The sequence below is a fragment of the Prionailurus viverrinus genome, chromosome E3 (genome assembly GCF_022837055.1).
Source record: "Prionailurus viverrinus isolate Anna chromosome E3, UM_Priviv_1.0, whole genome shotgun sequence".
Classification (NCBI taxonomy): domain Eukaryota; kingdom Metazoa; phylum Chordata; class Mammalia; order Carnivora; family Felidae; genus Prionailurus; species Prionailurus viverrinus.
Window position 1 is genome coordinate 36,040,537 of NC_062576.1, and position 15,311 is coordinate 36,055,847.

The 15,311-nt window shown below is 40.7% G+C and overlaps 1 protein-coding gene across 9 annotated transcripts in view; it reads right to left on the bottom strand.

The window, feature by feature from the left end:
* Positions 1 to 15,311, bottom strand: part of RBFOX1 (RNA binding fox-1 homolog 1) — a 2,066,153-nt gene that overhangs the window by 514,331 nt on the left and 1,536,511 nt on the right. Inside the window, exon 2 of one of the 9 annotated variants that reach the window (XM_047839432.1) lies at positions 12,544 to 12,575. The exons of the other annotated variants lie outside the window; for them this stretch is intronic. Within the exon in view, the coding sequence (XP_047695388.1) occupies positions 12,544 to 12,567 (24 nt within the window). The 5' untranslated portion in view covers positions 12,568 to 12,575. The remainder of the gene's footprint in view (positions 1 to 12,543; positions 12,576 to 15,311) is intronic. 9 annotated transcript variants of the gene reach the window in all.

Genomic DNA, 15,311 nt, shown 5'->3' on the forward strand with positions numbered 1-15,311 from the left:
AAACATTATTCTGTTAGATCCTGGGGGCGGGGCTATTACTAAGCACGTCACAGGCTGCACACCACCCTGCACAGACTTACCATAGTGCTTGATACACAATAGATGCTCAATAAATGCTGTGGAATAATATAAATGAATAAACAAAAAAAGGAAAGGATGGATGATTGAATGAAGATCTTTTAAGACATTTTCATGATGAGGATGATATTTGTAGAACCGAATTCCCAGGCTCCAGGTCCTTGCTTGCCTCCAAGGGCACAGAAAAGATAAAAAGGGTGAGTGAGAAGAGGCTCTGGGAGAAAGCTACCCCATAAATACAAGGTATTGTTATTTTTATTTTTATTGGTGCTTCCACTGCCTTCGGGGGGAGGGAGGAGCACATGTGAATATGGCTAATTTTCTGCTTGACTCCAGACACATTCTAAATTACTGAGCCACATTTTATTTTAAATTGACTAATAAAGAAATCTCACACCCCACACCATTTCACATTTTCTTGGGTCGTTTAATGTTTACACCCTTCTGCAATGGCTATTCTTTCCCTGAGAGCTGGGTTGGGGTGGGGTGAGGGCTGAAAGGCTGCTTGATACATTATTCTCTCTCTCTCTCTCTCTCTCTCTCTCTCTCTCTCTCTCCCCCTCCCCCCCGTTTCTCTTTGTCATTGTTCCACTCAGTCTGTCTCTGTCTTTCTGTCTCTCTTTGTCTCTGTCTCTCTTTATTTTAATTTGTCCCGATCAAGACACAAATATCACCCTGAATCAGATGTCTTGCCTTTATGCTCACTTGAAAAAAATCACGTACAGCTTTTTGCTTTCCCCTACATAAAAATAAATGGAAAACATTTTGCAAATGTCAAATGCTATATAAAGGGAAAAATATGAAGGACACTGGACACATAAACAATAATACTAATGACAAATTTTACCTCTCCTAAAGCACTCTCTGCCACCTAGTTCCAATTCTGGAGTTTTATCTCAAGGGTCAGAAACCAGCTATATCATAGACAGAAATGGATTCTCACAGCAAAATACTCTTCAAATGTGTTACCAGATGATATTAAGGAAAAGGAAGGAAAAGTAAAGAAAATTACTTGGGGTTGACCATTTTCATTCTTTCACTTATTTATTCACTCATTCAACACTTTTTTAAAGCAATCTTATGTTCCCCAAATGGCATAAGTCACTGAGAATATAATGTACAAACAGTAAGAGGTGGTCCCTGCCCAAATGCAATAGTCTAAGCAGGGGAGACAGACAGTAAGAGCACACATATGTAAACAAGGTAATGTTCGGTTATGAATCAAAGTGTTTTGATTGATAACAGAGAAGGTGAGCAGATAAGGGAAAACCCCAATAGTGAAATTATACTGAGGTAGAGACCAAAGGCTCTGAAAGAGCCTGCCAGGCAGAGAACACTACTGAGAAAAACAAGTACAATTACTCAGAGGCAGAAAAAGTCTGGCCATGTTCCAGGACCTGTAAGGCAGGTAGAGTGGAGGCTGGGAGTTCGTGGATGAGTGACAAGAAATGAAGTCAAAGAGGGACCCAGGAGCTGGCTCTTGCCTTATGGGCATGGCAACAAGTCTGGACTTTCTCCTAAGTGAAATGGATACCCACTGAAGCATTTTAAGGGGGTGAGTGATATGATGGGATTTATGACTTTAAATATTAAGGGGGTGAGTGATATGATGGGATTTATGACTTTAAAAGGCCACTTTGGTTGCTTGCATGGAGGACAGACACGAGTGGAAGCAAGGTGTCCAGGTACAAGGGCAGGCTGGTCACCTAGCAAAGAGCTGATGGTGGCTTGAACCAGGTGACTGGCAGTGGGGATGGAGAGGAGAAGCTGGGTTAGGACTTGCTAGAGAATTAAATGTTGAGACAGGAGAGGTGGGGATCCAGGAAGACTATAATAGCCTATTTTAATTTGGTAATCCTAAAATTAGATTCATTTAACTCATCCGAAGTACAAGTGGCCATAATATATTTATTAACACATGTGGTCCTTTATCAGGTCAGGGAGAGTCATAAATACTACCCTCCCCCCCCAAAATGATCTTGACTACCTCCAGCAGAATTATATCTCCATGCTTTTACTTTCACTGAAGCCTATATACTTCCTCTTACAGCATCCCTCAAAACTTCCATTAAATAATCATCGGATAAGGTATACTGTCTACCAAGCTGTGTTCTGGGGTCCATCAGAGCAGTGACCTGATCTGTCTTGGTCAGCATTATATTCCCAGAACCAAGTACTGTGTCTGGCATCCTGTGGGTGCAGTGAAATGAATAAATATTGAATGTGAATACATGCCCTGCAATTAGCTCTCTGAGTTTCCAGACAATAAAGGATAGGAAGCAATCTGAGCCCAGAACTAACACCCACTGACTATTTCCTAGTCTCCTCACAAGGATCCTCCTACTCCCTCCCCAACCCACTGCAAGTCTAGACACACCAGTCCCATAAAGCCAGAGCCACGCTGAACATCATGACTCATGGATGAGAAACCACCATAGATAATCATTGGGAGTTTCCAGGGTTTGCTGTGGGTAGCTTCCTGCAGAGCCCTATAAAGCAGAAGGAGGTTCATCCTTCCTTCTACCTGAAGTTCATCCTCACTCCCTCCTTCTCTCTCCCACTTTCACCTTAGAAACCATACCTTGATCCCCTTTTGGAAATGCCAATGTGTTATCAAAGCATTTCACAAAAGAACTCCATGGAACCCTGCTCCTCACAATCCTTCAAGATGTGCCTTTTTGAAATCCATTATGAAGCCCACTAAGGAAACATGTTGGAAAGGGCAGTGCTACCTTTCCATGAGTATCTACCAATCCAAGTCTCCAGTTGTCTACTTCTAATTTCAATAATTACTGCATGGGCTATATATAGCACTAAGATATTCTGCTCTAAGGGTTTTAGATGGGAACTGTTGATTCAGAAAATTACAAACGACTGTCTACAAAGATGCCCCCAAATTCACTGATGTATTCATCCATACATCAAAAAAATCATTAAGTTCCTACCATGTGCCAGGTCATGGATAACTGTCAATGAATTAAACAGACAGGGCTCCCTTACTCATGTATTTATCTAGTTGGAAGGATAGACAACAGAGCAATGAATATTTAATTGCAAGTTGCGGTAAGCACTGTAAAGAAAATAATGAAGGTCCTAGAATCAGACTAGAGTAGGAAGAGGGAAGTATGTAAATTAGATGGTCAGGAAAGATGGTTAAGAGAAAGTGAAGAGGAGATGGCATTTTAAATAAATGGTAAAAACGAGAAGGCACCTACCAACCAGTGAATGACAAAGAGACAGAGACAGGGTTCCAGGCAGAGGGGAGAGCCCGAGTGAAGACTGAGGCAAGGAGGAGCTTCCTCTGGCTAACCTTTCCAATCGCCTAACATCGGGCAGCCACCTGTCCCAGGATCTCTGTGCCCAACTGCCATCTGCACTCAGGTGTCTGGTCTGCAACCAAAACCTTCTTTTCAGGGTGCCACCTTTCCCTCCCCTTCCTGCACAGCCAGAACATCCACAAGCTTGCCTGCCCCCACTTTGTGCCCTCTCTTCGTCATCACTTGTGCACTCCTAGATGCTGGTTTCTCCACGCTCAAGTGAAGAAGCCCCCCCCCCCCCAAGGCTAACCATGAATACCTTGTTTTCAGACCCAATCAATTTAGTTTTCACTGTTTCTCACCTCTTCACAGACTATGATTTTCACCATTCCAACATTCTTGAAACTCTCGCCCTTCCTTTGCTCCTTAGCCAAAGCCCTCACCTGAAATGGTCCCTGATTTACTCATGTTGCTGTTCCTCTCCTAACCACTGCCAGTAAAAACAGCACTAGGGGAAGTTACCCTTACCTTTTACTCAGTACATATAACATGCCAGGCACCACACCGGGTATTTTGCAAATCTGGAGGCAGGTATTTGGTTTTGTTTTGTTTTTTCTTCCCCCTGCGCTTTCTCCTTCCATTTTCGTCACTCAGACAGGTCGAAAGGACCCATTTGGTTTCTGGTTTCAAGATGAGGAAATGGGAATGAGAGGAAGTCAGTGGAGGGATGAAGCTACACAGGGCAGAAAGGCAGTGATACGTATAAGGACCTTTTGCTTTCCAAAAGCCTTTCAAGGTACTTACGCTGCATGTTCTGCCTAAAAAATAAGGGAATATCTCTGATGGAAACAGGAAGACAGGAGGAGAGAGAAAAGAAGGAAGAAAGGAAGAAGAGGGAGAGGAGAAAGAAGGAGAGACAGAGAAAGAAAGAGATGCCATGCACATTATAACAGAGACTCCCAGACATTGGTAAGAGGACCAAAGCCTACAGTTTCGTGAGCATCAGAGACCTCCAATGGCAAATGGGTATGTGGTTCCAGTATCTACCAATTCTGGGGTAGAAGCTTATGGCTGAAGAAATGTAGCCTGGGTTATCTGAGAAACAAACGAGGTAATGGTCAGCCAGGGTCCACCCTCTGACCCTCACTTGTTTAGGTAGCAGGTGACAGCCTGGATCCTTTGCATAAGAAAGGTTGCATTTCTTGCCCATAAAGTGGAATTGGGGATGAGGATAAAATTAACCTTGTTTTAAAATAACACAGAAATGTTCTCCTTCTTGCACAACTGAGACAATTGTGGGCATAGATTCACACATGCCTTCTCTCCTTTAATCCTTACAGCATCCACTTCTCTGGGTGTCCTTTCCTCCACATCACCCATGAGAGCATGCTGTCCCAGAAAGGTTACGTGACTTGCCCATGCCACAAAGTGACAAAGTCGAGATGCACGGAAGACTGTCCAACGCCAAAATCCTTGGCCTTTTTCACCAAGTCTTTTCCCAAAGACCCCACGTGCAGCCTCTATTTTGTCTTTTCGTATCCTCTCTCAGCAATCTTAGAATCTCTCTTGACTTCAGCATCCATTTTTCCGTGTTCCCTGCCACGTCTGTTGCTTACATCCTAACCTTTCGATTAGCTTTATCTGATGACCCTCTCTGAGTCAATGGTGCATCCTCTATCACCAGGCTTTGCTTCAAACCCCTGAGTCATCCTTCTCTCTGAACAATGCTTTCTTCTCCAGGAAGACTGTTGGCTTTGCACACAGACTCCCTCGTTAAAATCCCAGCTCTCCTGCTAGGTGGCCTTAGGTAAGTTTCCTAAATTTTCTCACCTCCATTTCCTCATCTTTAAAGCCATGAGAAAAGAGAAAAGAAAAGCTATCTCACTGCGATGTTTTGCATATTAAATTAGCTAATACACAGAAAGCCAAAATATAGAATAGGACTGGTATTTAACAGATACTTAATAGAAATAAGCCTGAGTCATCTCTCCAAAACAGTTGTTGAGCCTGTGCACATTAAATTGAAGATGAAACAGATCCTTACTCTCTAAGAATTTCCACGCTAGGTACCTTGTGGGGAACTGTCTATCATGTTCCCTGCCTTGGTTTCCTACCATTACCTCTTTGGTGGGTTAAGTCACTGTTGTCATGTAGCAGGCTTTTAACTGAGATGACTGTCCCTTAGCTTCCTCCAAGTTCTTTGTGGAGGTCAGACTAGGTTTTCCAAAGCCAGAAATCCTCTGATGGCTTCCCAGGAGGGACCAGAGGAGTCCCTACAGCTGGGTGAAGATGAGACTTTGTGGCTGGTCTCAGATATATGTGGGCCCTGTTCTATCGCTTCTTAGCGATTTAATCTCAGACGCATTATTTAACCTCTCTGGGCCTCAGCCTCTCATTTGTAAAATAGGGATCAAACAGTACATGGTAGTAAAAAATAGTAAGTTAGAGCTCAACGGGCACACAGAAGACTGAAGTACAAGCCCCTTTGCAGGGAGGCAGGACTATTGTGACCAGGTGTGGCCAACTGACCATGAGGAGAAGCAAAAAGGACCAGAGTGAAACCCTCCTGTTGTCTCTGGGCAGGCCAACAGGGGACTTCACTTGAGAGAGAAATCAACCTCTGCCTACCATTTCAGGACTTAGCATATCCTGATAAGTTCTAAGCCCTCACTCACTTGATAACTATCCTCTTGTCCAGTGCTGTCTGGCAGAACCTTCTGTGACAGTGGAAATGCTCTATATCTACGCTGTCCAATATGGCAGTCGCTGGTCACATGGGACCAGTGAAATGTGGCTTGCATGACTGCGACACTACATTTGAAATTCTGTTTAATTGCAGTGAATGTAGATGCAAATAGCCCCCTGTAGCTGCTGGCTACCGCACTGGTGAGCTCGGGAGAATGAGACTTTGTTCCCTGGAAATGCCAGGCTCTCCTGAGTCCTAATGTCTTCCCGTTTGCCACGGAAAACCATTTTCAGGCAGTCTCTACCTCCGAAATTCTCACCTTGAAGGCATTTAGTCTCTCACTCGGTTCAGTCACAAATATTGCTCCAGCAACACCGTGTTACTTCTTGGGTTTGAAATGAGCAGCGCTACAATTCACAGAAAGTGCACACAAGCAAAAATGCACGCAACTGTTACGGATGCTTATTTCCAGATCAAAAGGCAATTCCAAAGGCCTGATGCAGTTGAACACGTGTGCCAGATACAAAAATAGAACAAACAGAGCTTTCTCTGAGTTATTCTAGATCCAAACCACCTGAAAAGGCACATCTACAGCCAGAAAGACGGAGGGAAGTGGAACGAGGCCTTCAGAATAATTACATGTTGTTAATTGAAAAATGTTAATCATGTCATATTAGGAGGAAGACGGGGTTAAATTGGTAAAATTTCAATTCACTTAGGCCTTATCTCTTGTTGGAATGAACCAGATGATTAATCCTCAATATTCTTCAGGGATGCAGCGAACAGCAGCAATTAAATTAACAACTACAAAGTTTATGCTCAGAGATTCAAAAATGAAAGAGGGAAACGCTTTAATTTTTCACAAGTTGTTACCTTAATTATCTTCTTATTGCTCTGTCTCTTTTCCCTCATTACAAAAACACACCCCTTAGTATTCACAGATCCCTTTAATTTGCTGTAGCTCAGTAACAATGTAAGAAATGTCATCGGAGATGCAGAGCCATAAATCTTACTTTGTGCGTGCTCAGTGAAAATAAATTGTTCTTCTGTGCCTAGTCTCCGTGTTCATTCTGCAGAGTGCTGACAGATTTCCACCCCCCTACACGTCATCTGAGTCTCTGTAAACCAATGCACGCAGCACGTTCCTTTATCACACAAATCCAAACGCCACCACCAAAACAACAAAAATTACTTAGGAGAACAGGCTGAAACTTAATTGGTCAGATTAATGAAATACCATAAGGAAATAGAACAATGTGGTAGTTAGGGAAATAAACAAACACTCAAATTGAAACTTGTAACGTACTCACAGTACGGACATTAAAATGGGCATATAGGAAGCCTATACTGTAAACGCAGACCCCTAAAGTCTTCTTTATTTTGTTGTTTTTTTCCCCCCTCTGAATGATATCTCTGCATCGTCAGCAGAGGAATCCAACTTTGTGAAGATCGGATAATTCATCTCCCTTGGAATGCAGCTAATCAAAATTGAAAAAAAAGATAAATTCCACAGCAACCACCATAAAGCAAGAGAATGCTGCCTCATGGTGATTTAACAGGTCCCCTGACATATGTGCATTAAAACTGTAACGATCACAAACACTATCTCCATGTCACGTACTCCTCTAACTCAGAAGCCCCATTTGCAAATTTAGCACACAAGCCATGTACACCCACAACTGCGACACAACAAGAAAAGTGGTCTTAATGGTCAGGGTTTCTAAGTAGGCTCTGTGGATGTGAATGGAGGCTAACAGGAATGCTTTTGTTTTCTTCAAAGAAGATCATTTTCTGGATAGGGGCGGGGGTGGGGGGGAGCGGTGGCGGGGGTGGGGAGGAGTAGAAATCAATGACATAATTAAGAAAATAGCAAGATGGAAACTGTGAATGAAATTAAACACAAACCTACCACAAAACCCTGGGCTGAAACAGCAATGCAATCAAATGATTGTGAGTCCAAACTGGGAAATGCATGAGAACATATCAATAATTGAGTACGCCACATCCTAGATGCCTGAAGAAGTAATCACCGTCACTGTAAATCCTCCCTCAGAGTGATGTGAAAGTCTTTGACGGTTATATATACTAGAGCAGCATCATCTTTTAGTCTACTCTCTGAATTTCCAAAGTTTCTCAGCAAAATGTCATATCCCGGGAGAATGTCCTCACAACAAATTATTAGCCCGGCTCTATTGATCATCACCCAAATGGCAAAAATCTCAATAAATTTCATCTGGACCTTTACGGAAACCTCCAAAATGCATTACACCCCCTCTGCTGACCACCGTTTTTACGATCGCTATTGTATTTGCAGGGTAGTCAATTTTATACAGCATAACAAACTGCCAAGTGCTAACGTGATTCCCTCCATTACTGAGGCCCATGTATTAAATTTAGTGAGGTACAATATCAGACTTCAAATATTGCAAGGCTTAGGATTGAATGCCGCAGAGCCTAATGTTATCAACCTGACAAATACACTGACATATTAAGTAGCAGATCATGTATTCATATTTGGAACTGATGTTGTTTTTCTGTGTAGCTGTATATTTTTTGGATTAGCCATGATATTTCAAAATGAACATTATGTTTTGGAGTACAAGGGGGCTGACAGCAAAGAAGCTGCTTTGGTCATTATTTTTCTTTCACGGCAAATCAATTATCACTTTTCTTAATGACATGCTGTTACAGGTATAATGAAAATGTAAGCACAACTCGGAAGAAAAAAAAACATCATTTTTTAAAGAAATGGCTTATTTTTGTGTTCTTCTGCCTTCCACCAAGGTAAATAAGCTTTAACATTATAATTTCATTCCAAGAGCGAAATGGCAGATTTCTTTGGCATTAATCACATGAATCTCTTCTGGCTTTAAACTAAGACAAGGGTTGTTTTCTCCCTTTCCCCTCTCTTGTCATTGAGTCTTTGCATATTGGAGCAAAATCTGCCAAATTACTGAATTTCCTTTAAAAATCTTGCTTCTATTCTAATGCTACTTATACCATTTTAACCACTTCCATTTTGGAAAATGTGCATTGCAATATATTTACCCAATATTCTCATCCCACAATAAAATTTACCATTCACAGAAACTAGAGTCTAGGATCTGAACATCCCAACAGCCAAAACTTGTCAAGTTTACTCTCCATGGCTTATATCTAAAACAGTATTTTGCCCAAAATATATATTTCTCTCATGAGACTGAATATGATTTTTTTTTTAAATTATATGTTCCGTCTTCCCCTCTGCCCCCTAAAACCTTGAGAACATGATACTAAACCCTCTTGCGGATCAAGAATTCTGATACTAAAACCTGACTATTTCCTACATACAAATCATAGTATCAAAAACCAGTTTTGCAATAATGAGGCCACTCCTGAGAACCAAGCAAATACCAGGATGCATCAGAACCAAAAGGTTTATTTTCTGACTCTAGTCTGCAAATTCATCAGAATCACAAGGGAGAAAAAAAGTGTCTCTGGTTAAAACTGGAGATTCCAGGACTCAGACCAAGATTCTGATTGGCAATGTCCTCAGTGGGGCTCAGGAATGCAGAAGTCTTACATACACCCAGAAAGATTCTGATAATCTGTTGGTCTTACAGACAATGGTCCTAAGGTGATAGTCCTTGGGACTCGGTCCTGGATACTTGCTCCATTAATAGACATTTTATTAATGGGGTGAGTCTGGGTGTTGCACTGAAGGATTTTCCTTTAGTTGGTCTGACAGGGGCAGAGGGGGTGCTGGGTGTTCAGATTTTCTCTATCGTGGCAAAAACCACAGGACATATGATTGACCATCTTCATTATTTTTAAGTGAACACTACAGTAATGTTAACTATGTACACAAGATCTCTAGTACTTTTTCTTCTTTCAAATCTGAAATTCTACACCTGTTAAATAGCATCTCATTCCCCCCTCCCCAGGCTCCTGGCAACCACCTTTCTCCTTTCTTTTTCTGTGAGTTTGACTATTCAAAGTACCACACATAAGTGGAATCACACAGTATTTATTTCTTTGTGACTGACTTCTTTCACTTATATAATGTCCTCGAGGTTTATTCGTGTTGTAGCATATTACAGGATTCCTTTTCCTTTTTTTTTCAGGGCTGACTAATAGCCCATCATATGTGTATACCACATTAGCTTTATCCATTATTCGTGGTCATTCAGACTTCTAGTGTCAATGATGCTGCAATGAACAAGGACGTGTTAGGCACCAGTACTTTTCAAAGCTCTTATGTGGGATAGAACTACTTTTCTAAAATATTGTGAAGCCCCTCACCCCTAGAAGAGAGATGTGGCTGTCTGAAAGTTACAGCATTTGGAAGCTTAGAAACAGGGTACATTTATATTCTACGTGTCCCCGTATTCACAGGATTGTCAACAGACCACACATGAAGCTCTTTACAGGAGGCTGAGTACGTATTTGCTCGGGAGCCTCTGATGAGATGTAGGAGGGACTGCTGGGCTGACCCTGCCAGAAAGAGATGACTGGTTTGCTTGGAAGGAGGCTCTGCCCATCTCAGTAAGGCCCAGCTCTCTGTTGGTGGGGTCCTACACAGGGAATGTTGTGTGAACCTGGGTTCAAGTCTCAGCTCCAGTCACTTCCCGGCCATGTGATTCCTAGTGAATTTCTTCGAACATCTCTGTATCAGTTTCTTCAACTATACAATGGAGATTATAAAACCTGTCTGAGCAGAGGCAGTAGACAGAAAGTGGCCAGCCAGACCTCGACACTGAAGAGGGCACTGTCTGAGCAGAAGCTATTATTCTTATGATAGTAAAAAAGATAATTTAAAGTCACGAATTCCTAAACTTTAACATGCCTACCTGATTAGATATAAAAGAATTGATCACCCCCATTTATAGGCAATGTGTCCTCTCCATATAGGACTGGTAAGAAAACTGAAGACACTCATTGCTGTCCTGCTGTCCCGTAATGACCTCTTCTTGATGGCATCCCAGAATTTCCTGACAGGTTATCAGTGAGACAAGAAGACTAGCATTCTTCCTTGTCTCAGCTCCTACCCTTTTAAAATGCATTGACAATAATGGAGCATAATATTCAAAGGGAAGAAGTTTGCCAAGGATGGGATTCCACAATACTGTTTATTTTTATGTTTTCTTTTCAAAATCAGTCTTATATTTATGAAGGAAAAGAGAATTAAAAATATTGTTGGCCATCAAATCTACATTATCTACCCTAGACTACTTGTACTTATCCACATTATTTGTACACTAATAACCCTTTCATTTAATTATTTAAAATATACTTACTATGCACTCTCTGGGTCAGGTCCTATGTTAGGCATCGGGGTGTGGCAATGAATATGGAAAATGTGCTGACTTTGAGGAATTTACAAGTGTGTAAAAGGATGATTATCATAAAAAGTGTTAAATGTAGTAATATAACCATGCTCTGAGAATTACAGGAGCACCTAAGTCATTCAACTGGCTTCGAAATTACGACTCTTCAAAATATGAGGAAGATTAGGCCAGAAAAAGTAGATTCCACACGAAAGGAACCATATGGTTGAAGGCATAGAGGCCAGGTATAGATGGAGGTAGAGAAACACATATCTGATTTGGCATTGCTCACAAATAAAATTCAAAGCAGGAAGTGAAAAGCAATGCAGGCTTCAACCTATCATCTTCAGATTCATTCACTGATTATTTATTCATCTATCATCCATCCATCTTTCCATCCACGCATCCATCCATCCATCTAATGCATGTATTCACCATACATCCGTTATCTATCCACCCTTTTTCAAAAGTGTGATAAATGTCTCTTAAGCCAGGAGTTGTACTACCCTCTGAAAATTCAAAATTTGTGTAAAAAACTTCATTTGGACTCTGCAAGACACTTGAAGTTTGATATTTCTGTCTCAAACAATCAGACATCTCTTCCTAATTCCTTACCCTTATCAAGCTATCCACCAGATGCATAAAATTAAAGCTAGCTGAACCTCCTCAATCTTCTCCCTCATGAAACAGAACAAATGCAACATATCTCTAAGCTCAACACATGGCTTTCCCCTTGGACTTCACCCCCAATATTACCTTCTATATCATATAATAAGACGCATTATCTTGGGGTCCTGACGTCTACATTTCTCCTCCTTCTGAAATGATTTTACTTTATTCAACTACCCCTATCAGCTTCTAGTATCTGTGGTTCACACGGGCTGACTTCTCCCCCTTACTTGGGGTGCAGACATAACCCAAGCCTAACCAATGTTCACTGTTTTGGCCAAATGGATTGATTCAGTTGTGGGACCACTATTCAAGCAAGGTCAACCAAACAATATACAAATAAATGGTGTGACAGTTAAAAACTTGGACTCTAGGGCCAGACTTAACTTGGTTTGATTCCTGATAAAAGTTTAACTTTGGGCATGCTTCATAATCTATGATAGATTGATTACAAAAATGGCCCAAATTATTCACCTATCATTTATCAAGGCCATTTTTATCTACAACTACCAATACCCTACCATAAAGTGGTCATCTATTTTCTCACCCTTTGAATCTGGACTGGACTCATCACTTGCTCTGGTAAAAAAGAAAAAAAGGAAAAAAAATCAGGAGTAGCAGAAATGACAGTGTTTCAGTTATGAACATAAGCCTCAGAAGGCCTTGAGCAATTAGGCAAGAAAAATGGTCTCTGTTTGCAGATGACATGATCTTATCTTTAGAAAACCCTAAAGACTCGGTCAAAAAAAATTGTTTGATAAACGAATTCAATAAAGTTAAAGGATATAAACTCAACATACAAAATCGATTGCATTTCTATATATGAACAACAAACCAACTGTAAAAGAACTTAGTAAAACAACTCTATTTACAATAGCATCAAAAACAATAAAATGCTTAGGGATAAATTAAACCAAGGAGGAGAAAGTTCTGTATGCTGAAAACTGTACAACAGTGATGAAAGAAAGTGAACAAACAAATGGAAAGATAGTCTGTGGAGGAATACTGTTAAAATGTCCATAGCGACCAATGCCATCTAAGATCCAGCACAGTCCTTATCAAAATTCTAATGGCATTTGTCACAAAAATAGAAAAAAAAAATCCCAGTTCACATGGAACCCAAAAGACCACAAATAACAGAGGCAACTTTGAAAAAAGAAGAACGAAGATGAAGGCATCACATTTCTTGACTTCAAACTATACTACAAAGCTATAGTAATCAAAACAATGGTACTGAGAAAATGTGATGTCACATGCAAAAAAAAAATAATAAAGTTAGACCTGTATCTTACACTACTCACAAAAATTGACTCAAACTAGATTAAAGACTTGAATATAAGACCCAAAACTTGCCTGGGTGCTCAATTGGTTGAAGGTCCAACTTCAGCTCAGGTCATGATCTTGCAATTCATGGGTTCAAGACCCACAGTGGGTTCACCACTGTCAGCACAGAGGCCTGCTTTGGGATCCTCTGTCCCTTTTCTCTTTGCCCCTGCCCCGCTTGTGCTCTATCTCTCTCAGAAATAAATAAACATTTAAAAACTTAAATAAGAGATCAGAAGCTGTAAAACTTCTACAAGAAAGCATAAGGAGAAAGCTCCCTGACCCTGGTCTTGGCAAAAGTTTTTTGGTATGGTACCAAAGTACAAGCAGCAAGAGTAAAAATAAACAAGTGGGACAGAATTAACCTAAACAGATTCTGCATAGCAAAAGAAATAATCAACATAATCAACAAAATGCAGAGGCCACCTGTAGAATGAGAGAAAATATTTGAAAACCATAAGGGGTTAGTGTCTAAAACATAGAAGGAACTCATACAACTCAGTAGCCAAAGGACTGATAATCCTGAATAGACATTTTCCCAAAGACTTATGATGGCCAATGTGGGCATAAAAAGATGATGCACATCATTAATCATCAAGGAAATGCACATTAAAACCACAATGAGTTATTACCTCACACCTGTCAGAATGACTAGTGCTGAAAAGATATGAGATAACAAGTGTTGGGCAAGGATATGAAGAAAAGGTGAGCCCTGTGTACTACTGGTGGGAATGTAAATTGGTACAGCCACCATGTAAAGCAGTATAGAGGTTCCTCAAAAAATTAGGAATAGAACTACAATATAAACCAGCAATCTAACTTCTGAATCAATATTCAAAGGAAATGAAATTACTATCTCAAAAAGATATATGTACCCGAATGTTCAATCCAGCATTAATCACAATAGCCAACAAATGAAAACAACTTGTGTCCACTGACAGATAAATAAAGAAAATGTGATATAGATATTAGATAGATAGATAAATTACAGTCATAAAAAAGAAGGAAATTCTGCCATTTGTGATAACATGGATAGACCTTGAAGATATTGGGCTAAATAAGTCAGAGAGAGAAAGACAAACACTGTATGATCTCACTTACATGTGGAATCTTAAAAAAGTCAAACTTAGAGAAACAGAGTAGAATGATAGTTGCCAGAAGCTGAGACGTGGGGGTAATGAGAAGATGTGTTCGGGAGATCCAATATACAGCATGGTGAATATAGTTAGAAATACTGTTTTATGTAGTTGAAACTTGCTAACAGAGTAGATTTTAAATATTCACCCACACACTACAGACACACACACACACACACACACACACACAGAGTAGTGAAGTGAGGTGATGGATCTCAATCAAGCTGGTGGAAAAAGCCTTGAGTACTTCTGAGGTGATGGATGTGTTAACAAACCTTATTGTGCTAATCATTTCACCATACATACATGTATATAACACATATATACATCAAATCATCATGCTGTGTATCTTAAATTTACAGTGTTATATATCAATTATATCTCAATCAAGCTGGTGGAAAAAGCCTTGAGCACTTCTGACCTTTTTTGCTGCAGAATGGTGCCAGCTCACTGTGGCTTCTCTGACTCCTGATGAGGACCAGGCTGGCCTGCTGATGATACGTGAGGGGGATGGGGAGCAGTGAGCCATGTCAGCCACGGGCACACGAGAATCCAGGTCCTGCCTGACCTAGTGACTGCAAGCTCGTGAGCAAGCACGGCAGAGATCAGAACCGTCACAGGAAGACTCATGAGAAACAGCAGCTGTTCACCGTTTACAGTCACTAAGTCTGGGGCCCGTTTGTTACACAGCACTGACACAACCATTCTGTGCCTAAACTTTATCATCTTCAAATGGGGTTAACCATGATGCCTATTTTATAAGATTGTTGGGAAGATTAAGAGTGATAATAGATCTAATATGTATAAAGTACTTATAAAAGTGACTGGTGTTTGGGACACACTATTTGTTCTAAGG